The 24259-nt window shown below is 26.4% G+C and overlaps 2 protein-coding genes and 1 pseudogene across 2 annotated transcripts; 1 reads left to right on the forward strand and 2 right to left on the reverse strand.

Moving 5' to 3' along the window:
* Window positions 1-9718: 9718 nt before the first annotated feature.
* Window positions 9719-10563, reverse strand: LOC113554929 (annotated as a pseudogene).
* A 512-nt stretch (window positions 10564-11075) lies between these two features.
* Window positions 11076-13580, reverse strand: LOC113554627. Its single transcript, XM_026958552.1, has 4 exons — window positions 13456-13580; window positions 13215-13388; window positions 12028-12183; window positions 11076-11419 (listed from the first exon to the last, which is right to left on the reverse strand). Exons 1-4 carry the CDS (start codon window positions 13516-13518, stop codon window positions 11219-11221), a joined length of 594 nt encoding a protein of 197 aa, XP_026814353.1. The 5' UTR covers window positions 13519-13580; the 3' UTR covers window positions 11076-11218.
* A 6307-nt stretch (window positions 13581-19887) lies between these two features.
* LOC113552429 lies at window positions 19888-22546 on the forward strand. The gene is made up of 3 exons (XM_026955312.1): window positions 19888-19974; window positions 20041-20105; window positions 21136-22546. The coding sequence occupies exons 2-3, from the start codon at window positions 20041-20043 to the stop codon at window positions 22544-22546; spliced, it is 1476 nt and encodes a 491-aa protein (XP_026811113.1). The 5' UTR covers window positions 19888-19974.
* Window positions 22547-24259: the final 1713 nt, after the last annotated feature.

Consider the following 24259-nt stretch of genomic DNA (forward strand, 5'->3'; position numbering starts at 1 on the left):
TAACTATGGGAGTACGTTTAATGCAATGCACGGTTTGAATCAAATGTCGTTTACAACAGTGGAAATAATAAATTACACATAGGCCAACATTCTTATATCTTATTGCATGAATAATCGCAAAATTCACCATTAACGCGTTGTTGAAATACTCCTGCATTCTGCTTCTTAAGCTATGTGCTATATCTGCAGTTTGTCATACTCCACAAACAATATAAACAAAATCATATACATACGTATAATGTTATATTATACTCCTAACTATATGTTTTAATGGTCATAATAATGATTTATTTATTCAACTCTATACTGAGATAATCGCATGAGATTAGTGACATTCGGGGACAATAACAAATCTAATCATCACGCGTAAGATTTCGCAAAACAATTTAAAGGAGTCATAATGCAATTTATGAATTGCCGGTAGTCGGTAGGTGAACATCAACAGTCACTCCCAAATCTTAGCAAGATTTAAAGACAAAGCGAATAACGTCAAAAAAAATACATAGGATTTCGTGAGAAAATATTTTTTTCGAAATACAAATGCGTAAATCAAGTTTTAAATGTATAGATTATAATAATATGAAAATAAATCATTTAAATACTTTTTAAAGTAATTAATACTGTTATAATTACAAAAATTGTTATAACTGACTATTGTTATTTACATCATACTGACTGAAATTATTTAATGAATACCAAATTGTAGATTTAAAAATGTAATCGGCTCTTCTTACATAATCTTAAACATAATAAGGAACTGTCAAAATAATAATTTAATAATACTAATGTATTATGTTTTAAATATTTTTTTTACTTATTATTTTGTTATTAAAAAATGTATGCCACTCTTATAAACTCGTAAGAAAAGTTTTGTATAGCAGTGATATATAATACAACTATTTATATTTTTGTGAAACTAATAATTTTACAATCTTTGATATTAAAAAACTATTATGTATATTGTGCATTATACAATAACAATAGAAATCGACTTATAATTAAAGTACCTAGCTATATTTATGTATAAACTGTTATACATAAATATAAATTGGCTATTTTATAACAAAAATGTATTCATATATAATTAATTGAGTATTTATCAAGAGAAAAAATCCAATATACAATTTAGATACATCCAGACCATCCAGTAATATGATTATTATTTATAATTGCATAATTTATGAATAACATACGTTGTACAAGTATATGTATTTATGTTTGATAATGATGACTATAAAAAGGAAAGTTTTAAATTGCTAATTTTTATAACGTTTTCATAGCAATAAATGTGTCTTCAAAGAGAGAATAAAATATATACTTTATGGTTTTAAGAATAATTTGTACCTAAACGTCCTAAACCTATAAAGTTGATTAAAAGTACATGTATATGTGATGTACAATAACATTTGTTAATATGATTCCATAGATAATTATATTGTATATATTTTGTCAAAATACAATTATGTGTGAGATAAGTTTTAAGAAAATTGGTCTATGGATCATTCTGTACAATATTAAATATAATATAGTTTTAAATACACAGTCAAAAGTTACATTAATTAGTAAATACCCGTATTTTACAGTAAGATGAAAATGGATTTATATATTATGATTCATTTATATTTACAAGCCGAAACCTTATTTCAAATGTACATTTAAAATTAAGTCAAATTGTATTGTATTTGTATTGTTCGTATATCGCAGAAATCAAACATTTAATCATTTTCAAATATTCATTTTTTCTGTATTTCTTAAATACGGGTTTATAATTGAATAAAAAAATGTATTTATATATATCGATCGATTTAAATTTTATTTAAGTGTTTAGAGTTTATTTAACCATACTCCTCAGGTTATATTATAGTATAAAATTATATAATTTAAGAACAAAATAATTTTCAACATGCAGCGTTTGGTTCTTTTGGATGAATTTTAACTTTGAATATTTTGTATATTAGGTATTTGTATTTCTTCGTGAGTTATAAATGACTTGGTAATAAACAAAATCATTCAAGTTTAATTAAATTATGTCTACAAGTAATCGATGCGAACAGTTAAATTAACGTCAAAGTAACCAAAAGAAAATAATTGTCATTAGGTTGCCATTGAAGAATATTCCCTTGTTATTTTTTTAAAATAATTTACTGGCACCCACTACAAAGTGTTTTCCAATTCCACACTCTTAATAACTTTTACGTGATGAGCATACTACCCCACGAATGTGTCATTGTAACATTTGTTGAAAGATAATATTTTCAGGTCTGGCTAAATTATAAACTATACAGATCAACGCTTATAAATTGAAAATTATGTTAATTATTTGTATTACGGGAGCTAAATGTTCATATTTTCAATCATATATAATTTTAAATCTATCATACTATGCAATACAATTGTAAAGTTATAGTTTCAAATTTAAAATAATATCATGATATGATAAATATTATTAATAGCTAAATATTATTTAGAAATTGTCAATTTTCAATAATAAATATTAAAATCATTATTAGTTATTACTATTTAAAATTTTACTCGATAAAATTCACGCTAACATTTATAATAAATATAATGAAAATATTTTAAAGTTCTAAAGATCTTAATGTTCTAAAGTTACTTAATATTATTTTTTAGTTAATTTTTATTATTATATGATCTTAAATCGATTAATTGGTTAGATATGCAATTATTGAAAAATTAATTAATTATATATACTCGTATAAATACATATATATTAATAATTACAACTCTAAGTTTCAATAAATTCGGAGAATTATGTTCAATAATAGGATATGATCAATATTGTTCAATATTTTTATAATATTACATTAATACAAATAAATAAATAATAATGATTTGTAAAATGTAATAATGATACAAATATACATAAATGTAGATAAATAGACTATACGAAACGCCGCTATATTGATTTATTTTATTTTATTGGTATTGAAAAATATAATATTCTATAAAATTTATAATAATCACTAAATAGCCATTCATTAAGGATAATTTATAGTAATGTGAATTTGAAAAAAAATACATCTGTATGTATAAATCTAGTATACACACAAAATACTTTTAAATTTGTATTTATTCATTTTTTATTTTTCAATAAATTGTATATCTTTATTATTTAGAACAATATTTGTACAACTTTAATTAATTTAAAACATCTTAAATTATATGATTAGTATTCTTATAATAATACTTATAATATAGATTTTCAATTCACAAAACAAAGTTAAAAAAAGTCTTTGGATGGTGTAAAATATTCATACATGAATAATAAGAGTATAAGGTACTTCATGTCTGTCAATATTTTTTGATTCATATTAAAATAGTTATAAGGTTTTGTAAAAATGGAATTAAAAATGAAGAAAAAATTTCCCATTGGAATACATTTAACTTATGATGACATAACTGTAACATTATTATTATTTTAATTCAAATATTATTACATTTTCTTTTCAAATGTTAAATTATATAGATTATAATAATTATAGAGTGAACACGTACTTACAATTTAATTGATATAATATAATTCTTAAAACATTTATTATTTTATTTTATTTCTAGAAAAATGTCAATATTTTTGCTTTTATGATATTGGTTAACTATAAATAATATAATATAAATCTATTGTTTTATTTGAATTGATTTGGTTTTTATGTACTAAATATTTTTCAAAGATATATTTATATATGCATTTTTTTTAACGATTTTTCTGATGTGAAGTATTAAATAATTGTATATTATGTGTGTTAAAGTTGTTTTATTAGTAGTCAGTACACGGTACATATTATGATTCAATACTTGCTTATGCTCTATCGTTTAATCTTATTCAGAATCTTTTAAAAAATTAATTTGATATTAACTGTTTAACTGTAAAAAATATTTTAATATTGTCTTCTGTGTACACACTCATACATATGTTTTTCGCATATTTTTATACGAAGAATACTTATGAAACAAGTATATCTAATTTGGCATCATATTGAAGTATACAATTAAATATTATACAATTATTATAATGGAGCAATTCAAAAAATAAATAGAATAAAAAAAATTCTCTCTTCGCTCAAAGTAATATTATTAAAATTTCATAATATATTTTATGAATATATTCAAAATCATGAACAATTGAAAATTATTTCGGACTTGAAAATGTATAAAATATTCAACTTAAATATTATCTTAAATATTTATGTTAAAGTATATTCAATTTTCGCGTTAAATCACCAAAAAGGTATAAGTCTCAGATAAATTGTTTGATTTTACCCTATTATTATAGCTTCAATAATGTGGCTAAAAATCAGCAATATAACACAAGACGATTTTCAAACTTATCACTGTTAAATAATGAAAACGATTTAACAAAATTTCAATTAAAAACTAAAGATAATATTATTAATAAATTTACAACTGAAGACAGGAGAATTGCTTTGATAAAATAGTAACCTAATTATTTATTATTTTTTTCATTTCTTAGCATTGTATAATGTTAGCATCCTCAAAATGTAACGTGTAAGTTTTGCATAAGGCTGTATAATATATTTTCTAATGACATTTAATAATATTACGCAATTTTCTAATATACCTACTCATCAATAAAGTTTCTCAAAATATAAAAAAAGAACAGTATTAGACAACATTTTAATATTGTTAAAAATTATAACCATATATCATACATATCATAAAAAGTCAGATAAAATTGATATGGTTTTCTAATATTATTATTGTAGTCTTCATCAACCTAAATAACACATATCATATGCAAATGGCTTAAAATTTAAAAAAAAAATCAAGATTTCGATTTTGATGTAGCACACCAGTCTTATTTTCCTATTTCGAATACCGATATTCGTTTTCTCCATTTTAATTTAGGATTTCAATAGTTTTTACAAGTATTCAAAATACATCAACCTATCATCATACGAATACAGTAATATGTGTTCCAAATGTATATTTTGAAGGCTGTTGTTAAAATAAGTTTTTTAAATAATTTGAGTAACTATTTTCAACAAATATTGTTGTATTGTGATATACATTTTTTTTTAATAATTTATACTTAGAGTTAGAAATAAAGGATAATTGTTTCTCCGTTCAAGGTTGTTGTTTGTATAAGTACCATGTTTGATCATTAAATTCAAATTCAACACATCCGTAATGGATGTCCAGTGTAATATTGAACATACTTATTGACGAGATACACTCGAAACCTGCTATTCAGCAGAGCGAGTTCCCTAGATTTTTCTCTAATTTAATATCCATTAAATCACTCAGAAACCGCCAGCGCTATCGCCACTTTAATGCGTATTCAGCGCACGAGGAAACGATTATTCACTCGTAATTAAATTTATGAGCTTAGCTCTGCCTGTAGTCCTAAACACGTAGTGTTAAAGAGGGAGTGATGGAAATTTTTGGTTTGAATAAAATTTATTCCTACTTAAAATAATAATAATTATTGTTGAATCTACATATGGGCATATGTGTTTGTGTGTGTGTGTGTGTTTTACACGCACTTAATATTCTGTCGCTTTTTAGATCTTTAAAAGAGTAAGAAAAAAACTTACATAAATATTTACTCTTTCGGTGAAATCTGTGTCCTATTTAAAGTGAACCACCGTAGTACTGTCGAGGGAATTATTGTAGCTTATATATTATAGCTTCGAACTGAAAGTGTGAAAATCAGAATGAGTATTAGTATGAGTATTGATGAAGATAACCTGAATAAAACATAATGTGTGAGTACATAATAATATATATAATATGAACGCTTTTACAGTTTTTACGTTTGTCATTGGCTTATTATTTGTTTTTTCACGTCTAATATTTGCTTATTGAAACTATTGGAATCGTTAGTGGTCTTCAACAATTGCAGTTTGCTGTATTCATTAAGTTGGTGGTCAACAATTAATGGCGGTCCGTGGACGAATTTTATCTAGCCTATACAGACAAGTTTTTTTTTTTTAATTTTCGTTATCGACATTGATTTGTAATGGTTTTCATCCGATATTGAATACCAGTCTCAAGCTCTAAATTATATTTACGAAATAAATATTTTAAAGACACGTATTTATATTAAATTACTAATACAATCTGTTCTTTGGTTTCATATAAGTATTTCGCTTGTATATTAAATGTACACATCGATGTTAATGTTTAAACAACGACATTTTCTAAATCTTATGTGTATCCACTATATTCTGTAAATAATAATAAAAGTCAGTTTTGTCATTTTGTTGACATGACCCTTTTTCGGTGAGCTTTAATGGTCTTGCTATTATTTTTTCAGTATATAACAAATATTAAGCCCGGCCGTAGCAACATTCACCAAACGTTTTAATTAAATGTAAGTGACGAAAAAACGCTATAGGCTATAATACACTAAAGTAAGTAATCCTATAATCTTAAACGGATTTTGGGAACATATCATTGACATGTTTCAACATGTGTGTATAAATTAAAAAAAAAATGACTCAGATAAATTTTGTTTAATTAGATAGGGTATATACAATTTGGACGTTTCAAAAGTTTTTTTCTTTATTTTTGACGTATATTGGCAACATTAAACAAACTACAAAGTAATAACATATTTTAAGACTCCATACAGTAATAATCATTTATTTAATTTATGCAGGTATTGGATAGAATATTGTTTAATTCGATAAAAATACTGATATAAGTAAGTTCTATATTTCATCACTGAAAAATTGCTTAACTCCAATAAACTGTCATGTTATAGCTAGTGGAAACCAATTAAATACTATTCACCGATCAAAAACAATTACTCTAGTAAATCGACTAATGATTGAAAAAAACTTAATTAAACTTTAAATATGGAATCCAACTATTATAAACTAGACAATAGTCAAATTTAAATGATTGATCAAGATTTTGTTAACAAAACTACGAAAAATTTTGTTTAAATTAGGTAGATTTTAAACGTTCTGTGTTCAAATAAATATTTAATAATATTAAAAAGATTATAAAAATGTGTTTTGTGATTAATAATTAATTTGTTGCTTTTTCTGGCATACCTAGATAAATTAAAATATATTATACACATACAATTGTAATAAATTTCCGTCTTTATGTTTACTTAAGGGGCACCACTGTTTCAAAAAAAAAAGTGGGTTATTTAAATCATATATCCCTGAGGACCAAGAATTTAATTTCTTACAAAATATTAATTATCAAAAATACAGTGAAAATTACAGTTATAAATAATATTTTATTTAAGTCATAAAAATATTTTACTGACTACTAATGAACAAAAACTTAAAAACATTGATTTAGTATATTAATACGAATTATTTCTTCGGTAAATCTGTTCAGAGTTGACAATAATATGAAATTATTTTTCATCATTTTTTTTTTTTTTTTAGCAGTTTAAATGTTTAATATTATGTTTTTAATAATAATATTTTAATAGAAAACTACAAAATTATATTACGTTTGCGCTTTCATAATAAACGTAATTTATTGTTGACTCTCGAATCTGTAATTAATAGTGTTTAATTTCGCAGTATATTATACTACACATGTTCATTGTTGTTATCAGAAAATGTAATTATTAGATATTACCAACTTAGATGGATAAGTAACATTACTAACGACTAAATATAATATTGTCATAATACTCATGGTCAAATAATATAATCATGATATCGTTCACCTCGAAGAAACTGATTTAATACATACAGCACACTCTAGGAAATAAAATAATTTACTCTGAATTAACTGAATAACTACAGATAGCACTAGTTATTCAGGAACATTGGAATATGTTATAAAAAATGTAATATATTATTATAATAATTAATATAAATACTATTTATAGTTTTTATACGTTCTAATGTGATATTTTATTTTATTTACTTAAAATATATATATTTGATTGTTATCGTAAATCTGTGTTTGATCACACTCTTGAGGAATAAGTATTCTGTCAAACAAATATATAATCAAGGTGACTTAAGTTAATCGTAATTAACAATATAATCATTGTCCATATACGATTCTGTATTAGTATTATTTAATAATATTTTAAACAAGTCAATGAGTCAAATGGTCAGAGACATACAAATGTATGTTATATTATTTAAGAAAGCGGTTTTAGGGCTGGTATATTCCAATAAAGTGTGTGTGCGAGTCAGATTGCTTATAAAACTTAATACTAAAATATTAAGTTATTTTTTCATTTTTTCATTATTATCTTAATAACATTATATGTTATACATTTATAATATATATTGATGTTATCATTGAACCTTTTAATCTAAATATGTATTTTCTAAAAATATTAAATATCAAATAGTTATGATTACTATTACAGAATCAGAATGTGCTATTTTATTAAAATGATCATTGAAATTATAATGTGAGGTACTACACGATAACACCTATGTTTTGTTCCTGTTTATGGTTTGGCCGAATCCGGCGATTGTGGCCTTAAACACGGCAGTAAACTTTTCCGAAACTCCAATAAAGTTAAAAACAACCAAAATCTAATGCACGGATTATTTCACATATATGACATAACGATGGATATTATCTTAAGGCTGGTTGCTAATTTTAAAAAGAAAGCAATTAATAATTTATATACATATCATTAGCTCACAATATAAGTTATATTAATTATTGGTTTCAGTAAAAAAAAATTTTAAAACATGGAAATAGTTTTTCTTCAATAACAGTACCCTTTACACGAATACAAAAAATACGGGAGATGGTAAACTGCGGCAAAATTTACTTTTTTCTAAAAGTCGATATTTAAGTTGTGGCAAAAAAAAAATTAAGATTATACAATCTGCGGCAAAACCGATAAGATACATTATACAAACTGCTGCAATTTATTTTATATACCTTCTATTATATACTATGTACACATTTATCGTTTAATTAGGTATATAATACGTATTATGGCAGCTATTTAACTAGAGACTATTGGAGTATTAGGCACAAAAATAAAGAAAAACCTATTTTTAAAATTGAAAATATTATATTATTATCAACAATTATTTTAAGAGATCGTAATGATCGTATAATCAAAAAACCAATATTAAAATTGAAAAATATTATTATTATTAAAAATTATTTTAAAAGATTGTTATAGGGATCTTATAATCCAAAAAAAAATTAAGTTTAAAAAATAAAATAATAATACAATAGGTACCTAATAAACATTTTGTCGTTAATTTTTAAAACACACTTTTTCAAAAATTCATATCTTGAAATTAGTCCATCTTCTTCCATTTTTCCCTGTTCGTTAATAAATTTATATTTTTGTGTTGTCACTTTATTTCTTTTTTGTATTACCGCTTCTTCTGCACTTCTAATTTTTATATATGTGTCAACTTGAATATTCTGTATAGCATCTATAAATTTATATAGTGATGGATGATAATGATAAAAATATGCATTAAATTTTGAATGGAAAGATTCGCTTACATTATTTGTTATAACTTCTGATTTCGATGCCCTCAAAGAAGGAGGGAATACGTCTTGCATATAGTTTCTGTTAAATAATCACAAAATTGTACTATTTTATTATTAGATGGCATATCTGCTATTAAATCAAAAACAAACGAATCATCGACTTCATCAGTTCAAAGGAACGGTTTTATGTACCAAAAATATAATTTAAAAATTTTCCTTCATCTGTGTCTCCTTCAGTATAAAATTTAGATAGACTCAAATTTTGTAATTTTCTAAACTACGCTTGGCCGAGATGAAAATTACAATCTCGAATAATACTGGTTGGCCATATACTGCAAACCGCTTCGTGTATTCCAATTTCAAAATCAATTACGAACATATTTGGGTTAAGTACAAATTCTTCGGTCAAACATGCATCACAGTAACTTTTTAAATGAATGTTCATAAGTCAATGTACGTTTATTGGGAAGCAATGCATATACCAGAAACGTATATATACCATTTTGAAAACCATGCAGTACAAAAAACTGATAAAAAAAATTTAGTACAGAACTGGAATGTTCCGTCCATAAAAACTTTTTCTATAGAACATAAGTATTTTAAATTTGTGAGACATGTAAATACAATTATATTTGTTTCCCTATCATTAATTAGCAAAATGTTTTCATTTTTGTTAGTCATAATATTCATATTTATTAGAACTGCATGTACTTCATTAATATCCTTGGGAAGTGGTGGGTGATATTTAAATTTTTAATTTCTACGAATATATGAAATATCATTAACCAATAATTGTGTATCATTTCCTACACTGCAAAATTCTTTTCTTAATATTTTAGATGGCATTTCGTTTGTATTGCTTTCAGATATTTTTCGTTTAATATTATTACTTACTGCTTGACGTTCAATTGTAGAATCTGATTCATGACTATGATCCAAAACAGATTTTTCTTGATTAAGAGTTTTTTCCTTATTGAAGACCAATTTGGCCTTGCATGTTTTATTGACGCATTCCCATGTTTTATTACCACTTGTCTTTGATTCGTATTTAAATTTTAATTTAAAATTGTTTAACACAGATAATATTTTGCCATTCTGGCTAAACATTGTTGTAAACTTCATGACGTTGAATAAATATTAACTACTAACACTTGTAAGACGTAAGTAAGTACTAGTTAGTATTATTAAAAGTACAGGAACCGATATTACCGATATGTTTCGTTAAAACTTAAAAATACATTTGGATTTACCTTACCAATTTGTACGCAAGACAAATATACAACGATATACGTACATGGTACCTACATAGGTACACATAGGCAGGTATATATGATTATGATTTAGATATACTATGATATAGTATATATACTAGAAGGTATATAAAATAAATTGCCGCAGTTTATTTAATGTATCTTATCAGTTTTGCCGTAAATTGTATAATCTTAATTTTTGTTTGCCGCAGTTTACATATCGACTTTTAGAAAAAGGTAAATTTTGCCACAGTTTACATAGAGCCAAAAATATAGTACATATCTTCTCTACAATAATTTATTTTCCAAATAAAATATTATAAGCAAATATTTTAATTTTCCCTTTTACCATAGTTGTGCATAAATAAAAAGGGTAATGAATACAGTTACATATATATAGTTATACACGTGTTTAAACTATAGTACCTAAGTATAATAAAAATAAATAACATAATTTCATTAATTATTGTTGATACTTGAATACATGCAAATTGTAACCTTATTCTTAAAATAATTAACTAGTATAGTTAGATTTTTTGTTGATTATTTCGGCTTCGAAACTCTATAAAGTAAAAATTTAAAGTTGTACGAGCAAATTCTATTCTATCTTCAGCGAAAAGTATAACTTTGAATTTCCAATAATTTTCCCACCATTTTTCTGTTGGAAAACTAAACACGGTCCCGAATTTTTCAGCATCGAGTGTAATATTTTTGATGTCGTAATTACCCTACAAATTTAAAATAATTAAAGATTAATTGATATTATTTAAATGTTGTAAACTATTTATTTTAAATATTTAAATAGTATATAATTAAAAATTACATAATATTATTAAGTATTATAAGAGCAATTGCATTAACAATCCCTTTGCAAATAATTTAAAACTCCAACATTGATATAAGTTTGGAATATCTTTTTTGCATGTATATATATGGTCTATGTTTATTGTTTATAGTATACAATATTATCCTAATCTGAAATTTTATTCATATAACACAAAAAATAACATATTAGTTATAAGTTATTATACAAAATAGATACTTTACTATAACAATCTTTTTAATTATTAAATTTCTTAATGAAAACAAAAATCTCAGATACATACGATATATTATAAAAACTATAGTCTATATTATTGAAAAAATAATATATTTCGTAATAAGAAATTATATAATTCCAATAAATTAAGTATCTATAATATTATTAACGATGATATTTATAAATTATAATCAATTTATCTTTAAAACTATCTGAATTAAATTATGTATTGCGTAATGTTTTTGACTTAAAGTATACTATTGTTAAGCACAATTCTTAATTTCAGATAACACTTACAAATATAGGACATTTTACTGAATTGCTGTTTGATGTTTTAGTGTCAGAAAATTGTGTAAGAAATTTAATTTTCGGACAAACATCATGAATATTATACGATACAACATTGACACAATCGATGTAATGCATTTTACATTTGGATACTGCAAAAGTTGCCTAGAGTATAATAAAATAAAGTTAGAAAACATGTGCATAAATAAACATTTTTAGATAGAAATATTATTGCTGATATTTTAATTATTCCAATTTTCATCAATAACAAAATATTAATACCTATTATAAACAAAAATATATCTCATGACTATGTAAAGTGGTCGGAATGAGTTATCTGAATTACCCAACAATCTACTTATAACAACTTTTAATCATTAAAAACAATTATTATATACAGCTTGTTAAACCATACGTGTATTGCTTACAAAATAAAATTGCAATATGAATACTTTGATAGTTTTTGGTTGAAAAAAAAACAACAATTAAATACATTTTTGATGAGAACACACTATTTATCCTTTCTTCAAAATGAATATAACTAGATGATGGGAAAGATACTTAATACTTTTTTGCAGTTTAAGTACGACAAAGAACTAATACGCGCAAACTTGTATTTTATTTTATACTTGGTTTACCATTTAGTTATTAATATTTATAAAATTGTTAAATTACTAAACATAAATCTGTAATTATCATTACTCTACATATTTGAATATAAACCTACGTGAAGTGTTTTCAACCAAGTCAGTTGCAGTTTATTAAACCTATAATATTTTGTTGAATTTAATAACTCTTCTCGCTTCTTAATCAATACGAAAACCAATATTGTCATTTTTGTTAAACACCAAGAAACACACTCTAACAATTGTCCTAATAAAAAAGGAGTAAAAAAAAATAAGAACACAAACTTAAATTTATAGAAATAGAATAGAATATAGCATGAAAAAGAAATGATTCCGAAACGTAAAATTAACAGAATACTGACTTAAACACAAATATTTGATAAAAATTTTTTTTTTTTAATTTTAAAAATAAAATATTATAAAGTACCATTACTGGATAGCTTCTTCAATCAAATATTTCAATATCACTATAAAATAGCATATAATATTCTTATTGCGCCCCAGAGTACAGATTGCATATTTCTTAAAAAATATATATGTATATATATATATAGATGTATATTTACTTGCCTCAAGTTTAGAAATACTTTCGTGTACAATAGCACTAACAAATATTGATTGTTTATCATAGTACTGTTTAAATATTGCTTCTTTCACCGTTGCAATAGTTTGGTTTACGCTGATAACTTCAAATACGGTAAAGCGTACTTCACGTTTCAACGATGACAAAATATTTAATGAGTCCTAATATAAATTATGAATATATAATAGTATTCAATTGAATAAAATGATTGAAGATGCAATAACTTACTATTAGGTGGATCAAAATAAATATTGTATACAAATAGATGAATATTAAATAAATAAAGTTCATTTTCCCAAATTAATTTAGCTTGTAAATTTAATTTAATATGTTCAGGACAATTCTCATCACAGCTGTAACAGTAAAACTGAAACGTGTAATTCAAATTATTATAGCTATATACTCATGATTCATACCTAGCTAATTTTATTATTTGTATCGTTGTTTATGATCTAAACATTATGAATTCATACTAATGATAAATATCACAAAATCACATATATTTATAAATTTTGTTTTCAGCAGATATCATTGTTCACAAAATACTTGATCATATCAATTATTCAAAATTCTTTTTAGTTAAATAAAAACATAGAATTTATATTAAAATAAAATAATACTTTTTATATTCATTAATGAACAATGAGTTAATTGTCCAACAATGTTGGCAATAACAAATATCAAACAATGTCAAATAAAAAATAATGAGCATGAATGTACAAAGCTTATGCTGCAATGCGTATTATTATTTATTGTACATTTATACCTATTATTATCTATGCATTATTTATGTTTAGTTTTATTAGATCATAGGATTTATATCTTATTTTTTTTTTCTTTGTAAAATCATAAACTTATAAAATATAAATTTAAAAAAAATTAAATTAATTAAGTATTGATTAAGTGTCAAAATTCAATGAATAAAAAATTAAATAAATTATATTGTGAAATATTGTTTATATTTCTTTTTTATAGATACATAATACATCAATCATTACCTCAAAATTTATATTTTGAGCTGTTTATTGTTTAATTGAACGTAATCCGAAAAATGTGACTAATCTCAACATTTTATCAATGTATGTGCTATTAGTTATTGGTTTATTACAGATGAATACTAGAATAATAAAACCATAAGTTCGGATTTAGTTACATTGAATGATGACAAGAAAATAATCATATAATAATAAATTAAATGGAAATTATCATTCAATAATATTCTTTAAAATTTTTTTTTTCAGTGCGATGGGGCGCCTTGTTGTATACTCGAGTGCCTGCAAACTTTTACCCATATCGTGTTACCTTCCTATTGTTACGCACTTACGGCATTGAAACAACAATGTGAATCAGGACTTCCTACGGAAGAATATATCCAAACTGTTGCCTTTTATTTACTTATGATTTCGAATTAACTGGCCCGTATAAGTGCAACACACGGGATAGAGGACTTTTCTATAACTATCATCTTTTTATCATTTTCGCGGTGTTACCTTAGGCCGTTGCGATTACATGAGGTCTGTTCATAAACACGTCACCGGTTTTGTGTTAAGCATTTTTGAGCAAAGCTGCGCGTGCCGTGCTACTTTAACCGTCCGATATTTAATCGTCTTCCGCGGTACATTTCCCTTTGGTCACACGTATCGGTCGTTGATGCGTCGATCGTACGCAATCTCGTATTTTATCGTTCGCCAAGCGCATCTGCAGTTTCACTGTGCCACCGGAGCAGCGTTCATAGATAAGGGCTAACATCTTGATTACTAGCATTTCGAGTTCGTATAATTTAAATGTTTTTAGGTGTGACTTATGGATAATAAATTAATTGAATGAATGTGTAGTACGTTAATATGAAAACGAAAAAAAAACCATTTAGCGTTATACATAATATAACTTATTATTAATAATCAATATATAAATTACACACATAAAATGGTTCACAAATAAAACATTTACTTAAGTTTATTATATAGATATAAAAATACATATTACCAACTTATATTTTTATTTCATATTATAGACATATTGAATAACATTGTTCACCAGTGATTATGACATAATTTAGTAATGTAATAATCAAAATTCTTTAAATGAAAATTTAATAGTTGTTACATAATATCTTACTGTTGTTTTCGATTTCGGCTTCTATATTGTATAAAGTGAAGGTTAATATTCGCATTACCAAATTCTTCTTTCATTGAATAGAAAAGTAAATATAAACTTTAAATTTTCCAATAATATTCCCATAATTTTTCAGTCGGAATACTTAACACAAATCTAAACTTATACACTTCAATCGGTATGTACTTGTAAATGTATTTACCCTCAAATCTATAAAGAGCGTAACTCGTCTATTTGACAAATTCAATAATAATGCAAGTACAATAATGTCACGACCCAATGTCCTAACCTAAAGACTAGTTACACTCTGTATATAAGAATAATTATAACCGACATACCTAAAAAGGAGAAAATTGGTAATTTATTGTCATTATTCCATAATTCAATATTTGAAATACTTTTAAGATATATGTATTCCAAATATATTTAAGACTAATTGCTATGCTACCATTTTAATTTTGTTAAACAAGACTTTTATTCTATTTTATAAAAATAAATTTGTGTTATTGTTTTAAATACCTACTTGTATAATAGTTTAATTAACACGTTGGTTATCTTAAATAATAATTAATAACTATAAAAATACATATAGGGTGATTTTTTTCACCATGAACCACACATTATTTCAAAAAGTATTCATGTTTTTGAAAATATTTTTTTACATAATTTTAAATTGTTAAAAAATCAGCGTTTTTATTAAAAAATTATATTAGATTTTTTTTAATACTGAAAATCAAATTTAGTGAAATAAGTTTCACGTATCACTAGTTGAATCGGGTCTTGTCACAATTTATTGTGGATCAAATATGATTATTTGTTTTAAATACATTTGTAATTTGAAAATGATTAAAATTATTGATAATTATAACTTACATTTTGCAACGTAAATATAAACACGTACTCAAATAAGTATAGATTAAATAAATGCATTTCATTTTTATAAGTTAAATACATGTTTATACATTGTATACATTATACATACATAAAATGTTAAAATTATACTTATTTTATGAAACCACTAAATATTTTATTTTAAATCAAATTTGTTTTAATATTTAACTACATTTTTTGAATCTAAATATTCTTGTATTAGTTATTTATAACTTATTATTATACTATATATAAATATTATATAATAAGTATATTATACTTGTATGTATAAATTTATTTATAATTTAATTTATCAGATTACTGAAAACACGCATATTACCATGGTTTATTGAATAACAATACATTTGTTATATTTTTGTTACAATACATTATATAATAAACTATGGTAAAAATTATGAAATTGTATATTTTATTTTTTTTAAATTATTTATATCGTAATTCATAAAAATATTATAATATGTATTTATTTTTATGTTATAATATATTTACAATGTTAAATTATGTATATAACTTATCTGATATTTTTTTCTTTATTTAATCATAATTTATATTACCTATAATTAAATATTTCAATTTTTTTCTAACACATAAAATTTGACTAAACTATATCATCTTAATTTATTGATAATAAGCAATACATTTTATATAGTTACATTTTAACCTAAATATTAAGTTAAACCAATGAAATAAAAAGAATATAATGCTTCAGCCACCTTACTGATTTTTAGATGTATTAGTGCTATTCAATAGCAGATTAGCTCCAATTATCTTGCAATCGACCTTATTTGAGTCGACAAGATTTAGAGCGTAAGAATGAGATTTAAATTAGTTTATTTTACTATTCAGATAATTTAATATGTACGTATATAGTTTTAATTGCCTATAATATAGGCTTTGTGAGCAATATGAGCTGTGTGCTATAGAAGTTAGTTTCATTTAACATAAACCCATAGTATAACTATAAAGTAATATTATTATACTCATCAATTAACACGAAATAATAAATGACTATTTCTTTTTATTCTAGCTTAGTTTTTATTCATGAACATAAAATTCAGCAATTTTAAAGCCAAAATAACAAAATGGTATTTAAACCACAGACCATACAACTTTGAATGACAGGTTTTAATATTAAAAGCACATTTTAAGTCAGAACTATTTTACTATGTTTTAACAGAGGTGATTTTTAATATTTTAAGTACTTTTATAAGAAACTAAAAAATTTAAATTTAAGATTTTTCACTCTACATCATACTTTAATATAGTTTTAAGTGACTTATAAAAAAATGTTACCATGATTTATGGCTAACATCACCTGTGTATGCGGAAGTGTATTGCCAATTAGAAAGAAATCATTTAATCAACCAAATGGCGATTAGATTTACAAACATTAATATTAATTTATATTTATTTGCTACTAATTCACAAAAATAAAAAAATTCCAATATATTTACTTATTTTAAATAATCAAATAAAAACTATTTAAATTATATTCACAGAGTTTATTAATAGATTTTATTGATGAAAGATATACTTCATAATATTATCCAATAATTTTTTGAAATTCTTCAATTGTATCCATGGTAAAAGATAATAATTTACAAATTCTCAAGTTCTATATACATGGTCATTTTCATTTTCATTTTATGCACAATATACAAATTCAAGGACTTTTATTATTATTTTAAAGGTTTTCTATTATGCAAAAATAATTTATAAAAATAAAAGCTATTAGTTCTTTTGTCTGCGTAGATATTATTATTTTATTATTTATACTTATTCTATATTAAGTGATTAATACACATTTTCCCATGTAAATATATTATTTTCTATAATTATAAAATTAAACTATTTATTTTACCTTTTATATAATATATATCATATATGTATTTTCCGTATGAATTGGTATCATATGATGTATGTCCTACACATCCAGTAATAATCAAAAATGCAATAATTTAGGTAGATCTTTACAAAAATTAAAAACTACTACTATTTTTTATACATATTTAATAGTAGTAGCTTTATTAAAAGTAGACTAAAATTTTAAATTTTAAAAACATAATAATATGCTCAATAGTACATTGGATATTATTTTTTCATTTAAATTAAATATTTTATATTATACATACTTAAAATAAAACCACTTAATCGTTATATTGATTTAAAGCACAATATAATATTAACTTTACTAAAGATATATTTTTAAAATTAACTATATACATATATATGTATATGTACACAAAAATAAAACTTAATAAATTACAAATTTTAAATATTATTTGCTAAATTCTTTTATAAGCTTTCTGATATATCTATATGAAATATTTAAATTATAATTCAACTCAATATCCTAGTATAAAATATTTTTAAATATCTTCGTTTAAATACCTTAAAAACAAAACCTTATCAATTGAGCGAAATACTTTATACCTATTTCTAAATTTCCAAAGAAGTCATGGACGTCATAATATTTTATTTCTAATCTGAAAATAAGACGTACATTATCGCATCATGTTTTGCAACAATAATAAAAATTTTCGTCTGACACGTCTGTCGTTCCGTTTGGTGTTCGCTACAACATTATTTATTTAATATATTATATTATATTGGATACGTGTATATTATTTTAATATATATATATATATTTACAATGTCCAGCTACTAACCTTGACATGAATACCGGAAAATCCAAAAAGAAAAACGGAGAAGCAAATTACCTTTACTTTCACCCGTGAGGCGTCAATCTGGTCCCGACGACGATGATTGCGCAACGGCCTCTAGATGGGGTATGGTCTGTTGAACGTAACTGCCGCCGCAGCCGAGATTGTTGTCACTGTTACATACCTCCGATACAATTTTGACGTTAAACCCTGTCCGACCGTTATTGTTTAAAGATAAAAAAAAATAATAATAATAACAATAAAAAAATGACCAATTTGATGCTGTAACCGCCGACACAATATTTCAAAACCAATAATCCCTATAGATACGTCTTGTCAATAATTTCCCAAACAATATCTTCAAACATACCAGCAGGTCGTGTAACGGCAATGATGTGTGCTTTTTAATCTGTCCCTCTTTGCCCCATCCACCCCCCCCCCCCCGCGAAACTTCAATAATAACAATAATTGGATTTAGTATGTAAATTTAAGAGGACGTTTAATAATAATTAAAAACTACGTAAAACTGAGTACAGCCGTTTGAACATCATATTGGAACATATCTAAACAACCAAAGTAACGACGATGTCCAATTTCGTTAGAGTTATATTATATTATACTTGAAATGTTTTTACTCCTTACGTTCTGTGAATATGTATTGTAAACAGTATTAGGAAGAAAAGAGCGGTTAATTTGTTGAGAACAATTTTATGAAATATCCTGATTTCGTCACAGTTTGCGAATTACGGATGAATCGGTTCAAAAATATAATATAATATTACACACAACAATAAAACAATCGAATAACAGTAAATGGTGACTTATTGTTGTTTTAAAGCCCACAAAAAAGAGAAATTTCACATTTCCGGACGGCTGGGAAAATATTCATAGAAAACTCATATTGGCTGGTCACTACGTCGTTAACGGCTATCTATAATATTGATGTTGCACACCCACAATAAACACCATAAACGTTTCACTGTTTCAGTCATAAGAAGGTAGTGATGCTATTAAATGTGTTTGGTGCAATTACTGTTGTACAAGGACAATCTGTCCAATTTAAACGTTAATATACCAAGTAAACTTTGTCTTTCATTTACGTAGCTGTGCTTTTTTTTTTTTTAATTATTTTGTTTATTTGTAGATGTTTTTTTCGATATGGTGGATACTGATCATCGATTGTATGGTGGAATTCAAAATCGTTTATGGGTAGGTGTCTTATATTTTATAATACACTAACTATTGATACATGTATAAATAACTATAATGGTAGACACATTATAAAATATATTATATGGGTAAATATTTGTTTAAGACACCGCCTTAACATTCCATTAACACTTATCAGATACAATAGTCAATAATCATCGTAAAAATGTAATTATAATTGTATATACCGTCATTGATAATAAGTATAAAAAATGTTTTGTTAGGTTGCATTAGGATTCATTTTAAAATAATTGAAATATCAAAGATGCTTTTGGTCTTTCAATTTTGAGTTTTTCTTTTCAAACAATAAAAAAACTTTAAAAGTTATAAGTTCTTGTAACGTATAACCTTCATTGATAAATATAACGATACATTATTAATATTAAATAATAATTAATAATTATATTATTAATAGAAATAATAAAAAATATTATCAACCCATGTTTTTACACGCCCAAAAATCTATCATTAAGCCAATAATTATTTTGTCGTTCACAACTAGGTTATTATATATTTGTATTGTTTCAAACGATTTTTTTATCAATACTTTTTGTATTTATATTGCTACAAAACCTTTAACCTGTGATGGATTTTGCCATTCGGTATAAACATTGATTTAGGTGTACTAAAATTAAATATATATATATATATCGAGCACTCAACACACAACAGTACAGCAAATCTCTCAGATCATTATTGCAAACCCTGGAGACAATTGTTAGGTTAGGTTTTGTTGTTTTTTTTTTTTTTGTTTGTTTTGTTAAGCGAAGCGAATAACAAAACGACGAATACCCAACACCGGAATTAGCATTAATTTTTTTTGTTATATTTACGTTAGCCACGTAGATTAGGTTAGATTATACACGTGTATTCCATTCGATTCCATATCAGGTAATAACTGCTATGGTTTTTTAAACATAAATTAGTTACAATTTGCTATTTAATATAATTATATTATAAATATACATTTAAAAATGGACGAGTCATAATGAAACTTACAGTCATTAATAATACATCATTAAACTTTCAGAACCGAACGGATAATAATAACGGTGCCGGTGCACATAAAAAAGATGCACCATACGAAAATGATTTACAAGATCATCGATAAACCCGTTCCCGCTGAAACCGCCTCGACGCTGTCAACGGATCGAGTGCGCTACCGTGAGGGACCCGCGCCGCCCGACGCGCCTAACGGGACGCACGGTGACGAGAACCAAACGGTAGCGTCGACTTTCAGGTACCACGAACGCGGTCACGGACCCGCCGACCATCACGGTCGCGGTTATGACGGAAATCACCCTCACGGCCGTCTGCGCGACGGAGATCCCTCGAAATTGTCGAGCGCACACGGTGCGCGAATCGAAGGTGCCCTGCACAAGCACTACGGCGACGCCGTCACCGGCCGCGGACCGCACCGCCACGTCGACTCGTACACGACGTACGGCTCCAACACAAACGGTGCGAGCTTGCACCATCCCCAGCACCACGTGCACGGCCCGCGTCACCGTGTGCGCGGACACTACGCCACCGACGTGTGGTACGGCAAGCAGGCCGGCGATGAAGAAGACGTTAAGCACGCAGTCGGTGATCACGTGCGCGGCCACTCTGTCCAAGCGATGCACGGACACTTTGGCAGCATGTTGCGCACGGCGGGCGATCACGAGCACGGTGACGTGCGCTTCAGCTATCTCAAGCCCGCGCACGTCGGAGCTCACAGTCACTCGCACTTTGGCGACTATCGACACGTGCGCGTCGGCGACCACAGGCACGTCGGCGATTCCAAAAACGGCTGGCACTTTGGCCGTCAAAATGTCAAACACTTTGGCGGCCACTCGCTCGGGCAGTTCGGCGATTCCGCGCACGGAAACTTTGGAAGTCTGTGGAGCGCGCCAGACCCGACCGGTCCGGGTTTCCGGGGTCAAAACCAAGGCAGCCGACCGACCGGGCACCCGGAACCGCAACAGCACAGTGACGACCTGCACAGGGACGCCGCCAAGTTCGGTGCCATCGACACCGGCGGCGCACGCGATCAATACGGACACGGTGTAGTCGACACGGTGTCGCCCGGACCGAACGCTGCTTATAGCTACCTCGGCGAGTACGGATTTCCGAAGTCGCTGCACGATCACCAATTCGGTAAACCCGTTTATGGTCACCGCGATACGGGCGGTTACCAAGTACAGGAAAACGTAGCAGATTTCAACGGATTGATTTCGATCGCCATTCCGCCACCGCATCCTGCCACCACGTCACACGCATTCCAGACCGGATACAACTATCCTTCTCCGGCGTCGGGTATCGGCGGCAGTAACACCGCGATGCCGCCGACCGTCAACAACGTTTACTACACGCTCGATCCCGTCGTGCCCTACGACGACATAGCACTTCGACCGCAGCGGCGAACCGCTCGACGGCGTTGCGTGGAAAATATGAAATAGTCTCAGAACGGCATATAGCTATAGGCTTCGGTACCTACCTAGGTGTTTGCTGGTCTTAATATTATATTTACACGCTATTTATTGGCTTTTTAGTGCTTTTTCTTTAGCTATTTTCCGCGAAAACAATTTTATAAAAATTACAATATAAAATAAAATACTTATGTCTTACCGCTATTATGTGAATTTCACGTGATATTAATATAAGCTTTGCGCTACTCGCCGTCGGTGACAATCTCCATTGACTGATATTTTTGTTTTTTTTTAAAAATACATTGATATATTATGGCAAAGATAAAATTATATAAAAAGAGAAAAACAAATAAAACAAATAATTATAAAATGGTATTGCAATCGAAATGGCTCTGTTTTGGTGCATATTCGATTTGTTTTTAGTGCATGTTATGTTATAAGTTCCTAAACTTAGATTATAATAATATATATTATGTACTAACAAGTAACTAGTTATAAATATAAGTACGTGCAGTACACAAGCATAACGTAATCTATTTAATAAAAATTTCATTTTACATGAACGAAATAAAAAGTTGCCTTAAAACATTATGATATCTTAACATCTAAACTTTAAATGTTTATTTAAAAAAGACTAGGTATTTGTTCAACAATCAATAAATATTGTAATAAGCACACTACACTCCTGTAATTTTTGTTTAACTTATAAGTAAATGTACCTACGATTGAACGGTACAGTAGAAATCACATGTTTGTTTACCAAGAGTTACTAATACTTAGCCGAAGTATGTTTTTTTATATAAATTAAAAATGTATGTGGTGATTCCTATAGCTGTATTCCAACGACACCGTTATTTGATTGGTTACACATTAAGTATATTATTAGCGTAAGGGAATCGGGTACTCATAGATTATAGTAATTATACTAATTATAGTTTTATATTTATAACTCATGTAGTTTCCAATATACACAGATTAGAAATCATGAAATATTGTTAATATTTTAGCTTCATTTACCGTAACATAATATTTATATTATATTATGTTGAAAATGTCAACATAAAAGGTTTTACAACATTAAACTGTACGGAAGTTAAAAATGGTGATTTTTGATTTTTTATTAAAGTTAATAATTATCATAATATTACAATAATATGACCTTGACAAGTATACCAATGTAAGCCATCAATAATCTAGCATGAAATCGATAATATTTATACGCGCACCTGTTTAACGGCGTGACAAAACGTCTAGTGCAATATTTGCGTTAACAATTAAGATTGGATGTATAGTTGGTCTGAGTTCCAGAAAATGCTTTAATTCCGAAGGTCAAACACATAAATATTTCGTAATTAAACACTGGACAATAGTACTGAAATATAAAGTAAAAATTTCTGATATAACGATAATTATTATTTTTGAATTTTCCACAACCAATAATAATATGTTGTATAATATAATATGTACACTACCGCATATTATTATACAATAATATGCTTATAGTGATACAAAATGTATTAATTTTGGCGTACTGTTGCTATTATTATTATTATTATTATTATTGTATAAGTATATAATATACAAGAATAAAACAAAAATTTGTCACGGCAAAAGAAGTCGTTTTTCTCGAATTGCATTTATATGTGTAAGTATTTTTTCTAAAGAAACAATTCATACACAAACAACGAAGCAAATATAATTATATGAACACTATTTTGTAATAAATCAAAGAAATACGCGAGG

Source organism: Rhopalosiphum maidis, chromosome 2 (assembly GCF_003676215.2).
Source record: "Rhopalosiphum maidis isolate BTI-1 chromosome 2, ASM367621v3, whole genome shotgun sequence".
In the NCBI taxonomy this organism is placed as follows: Eukaryota; Metazoa; Arthropoda; class Insecta; order Hemiptera; family Aphididae; genus Rhopalosiphum; species Rhopalosiphum maidis.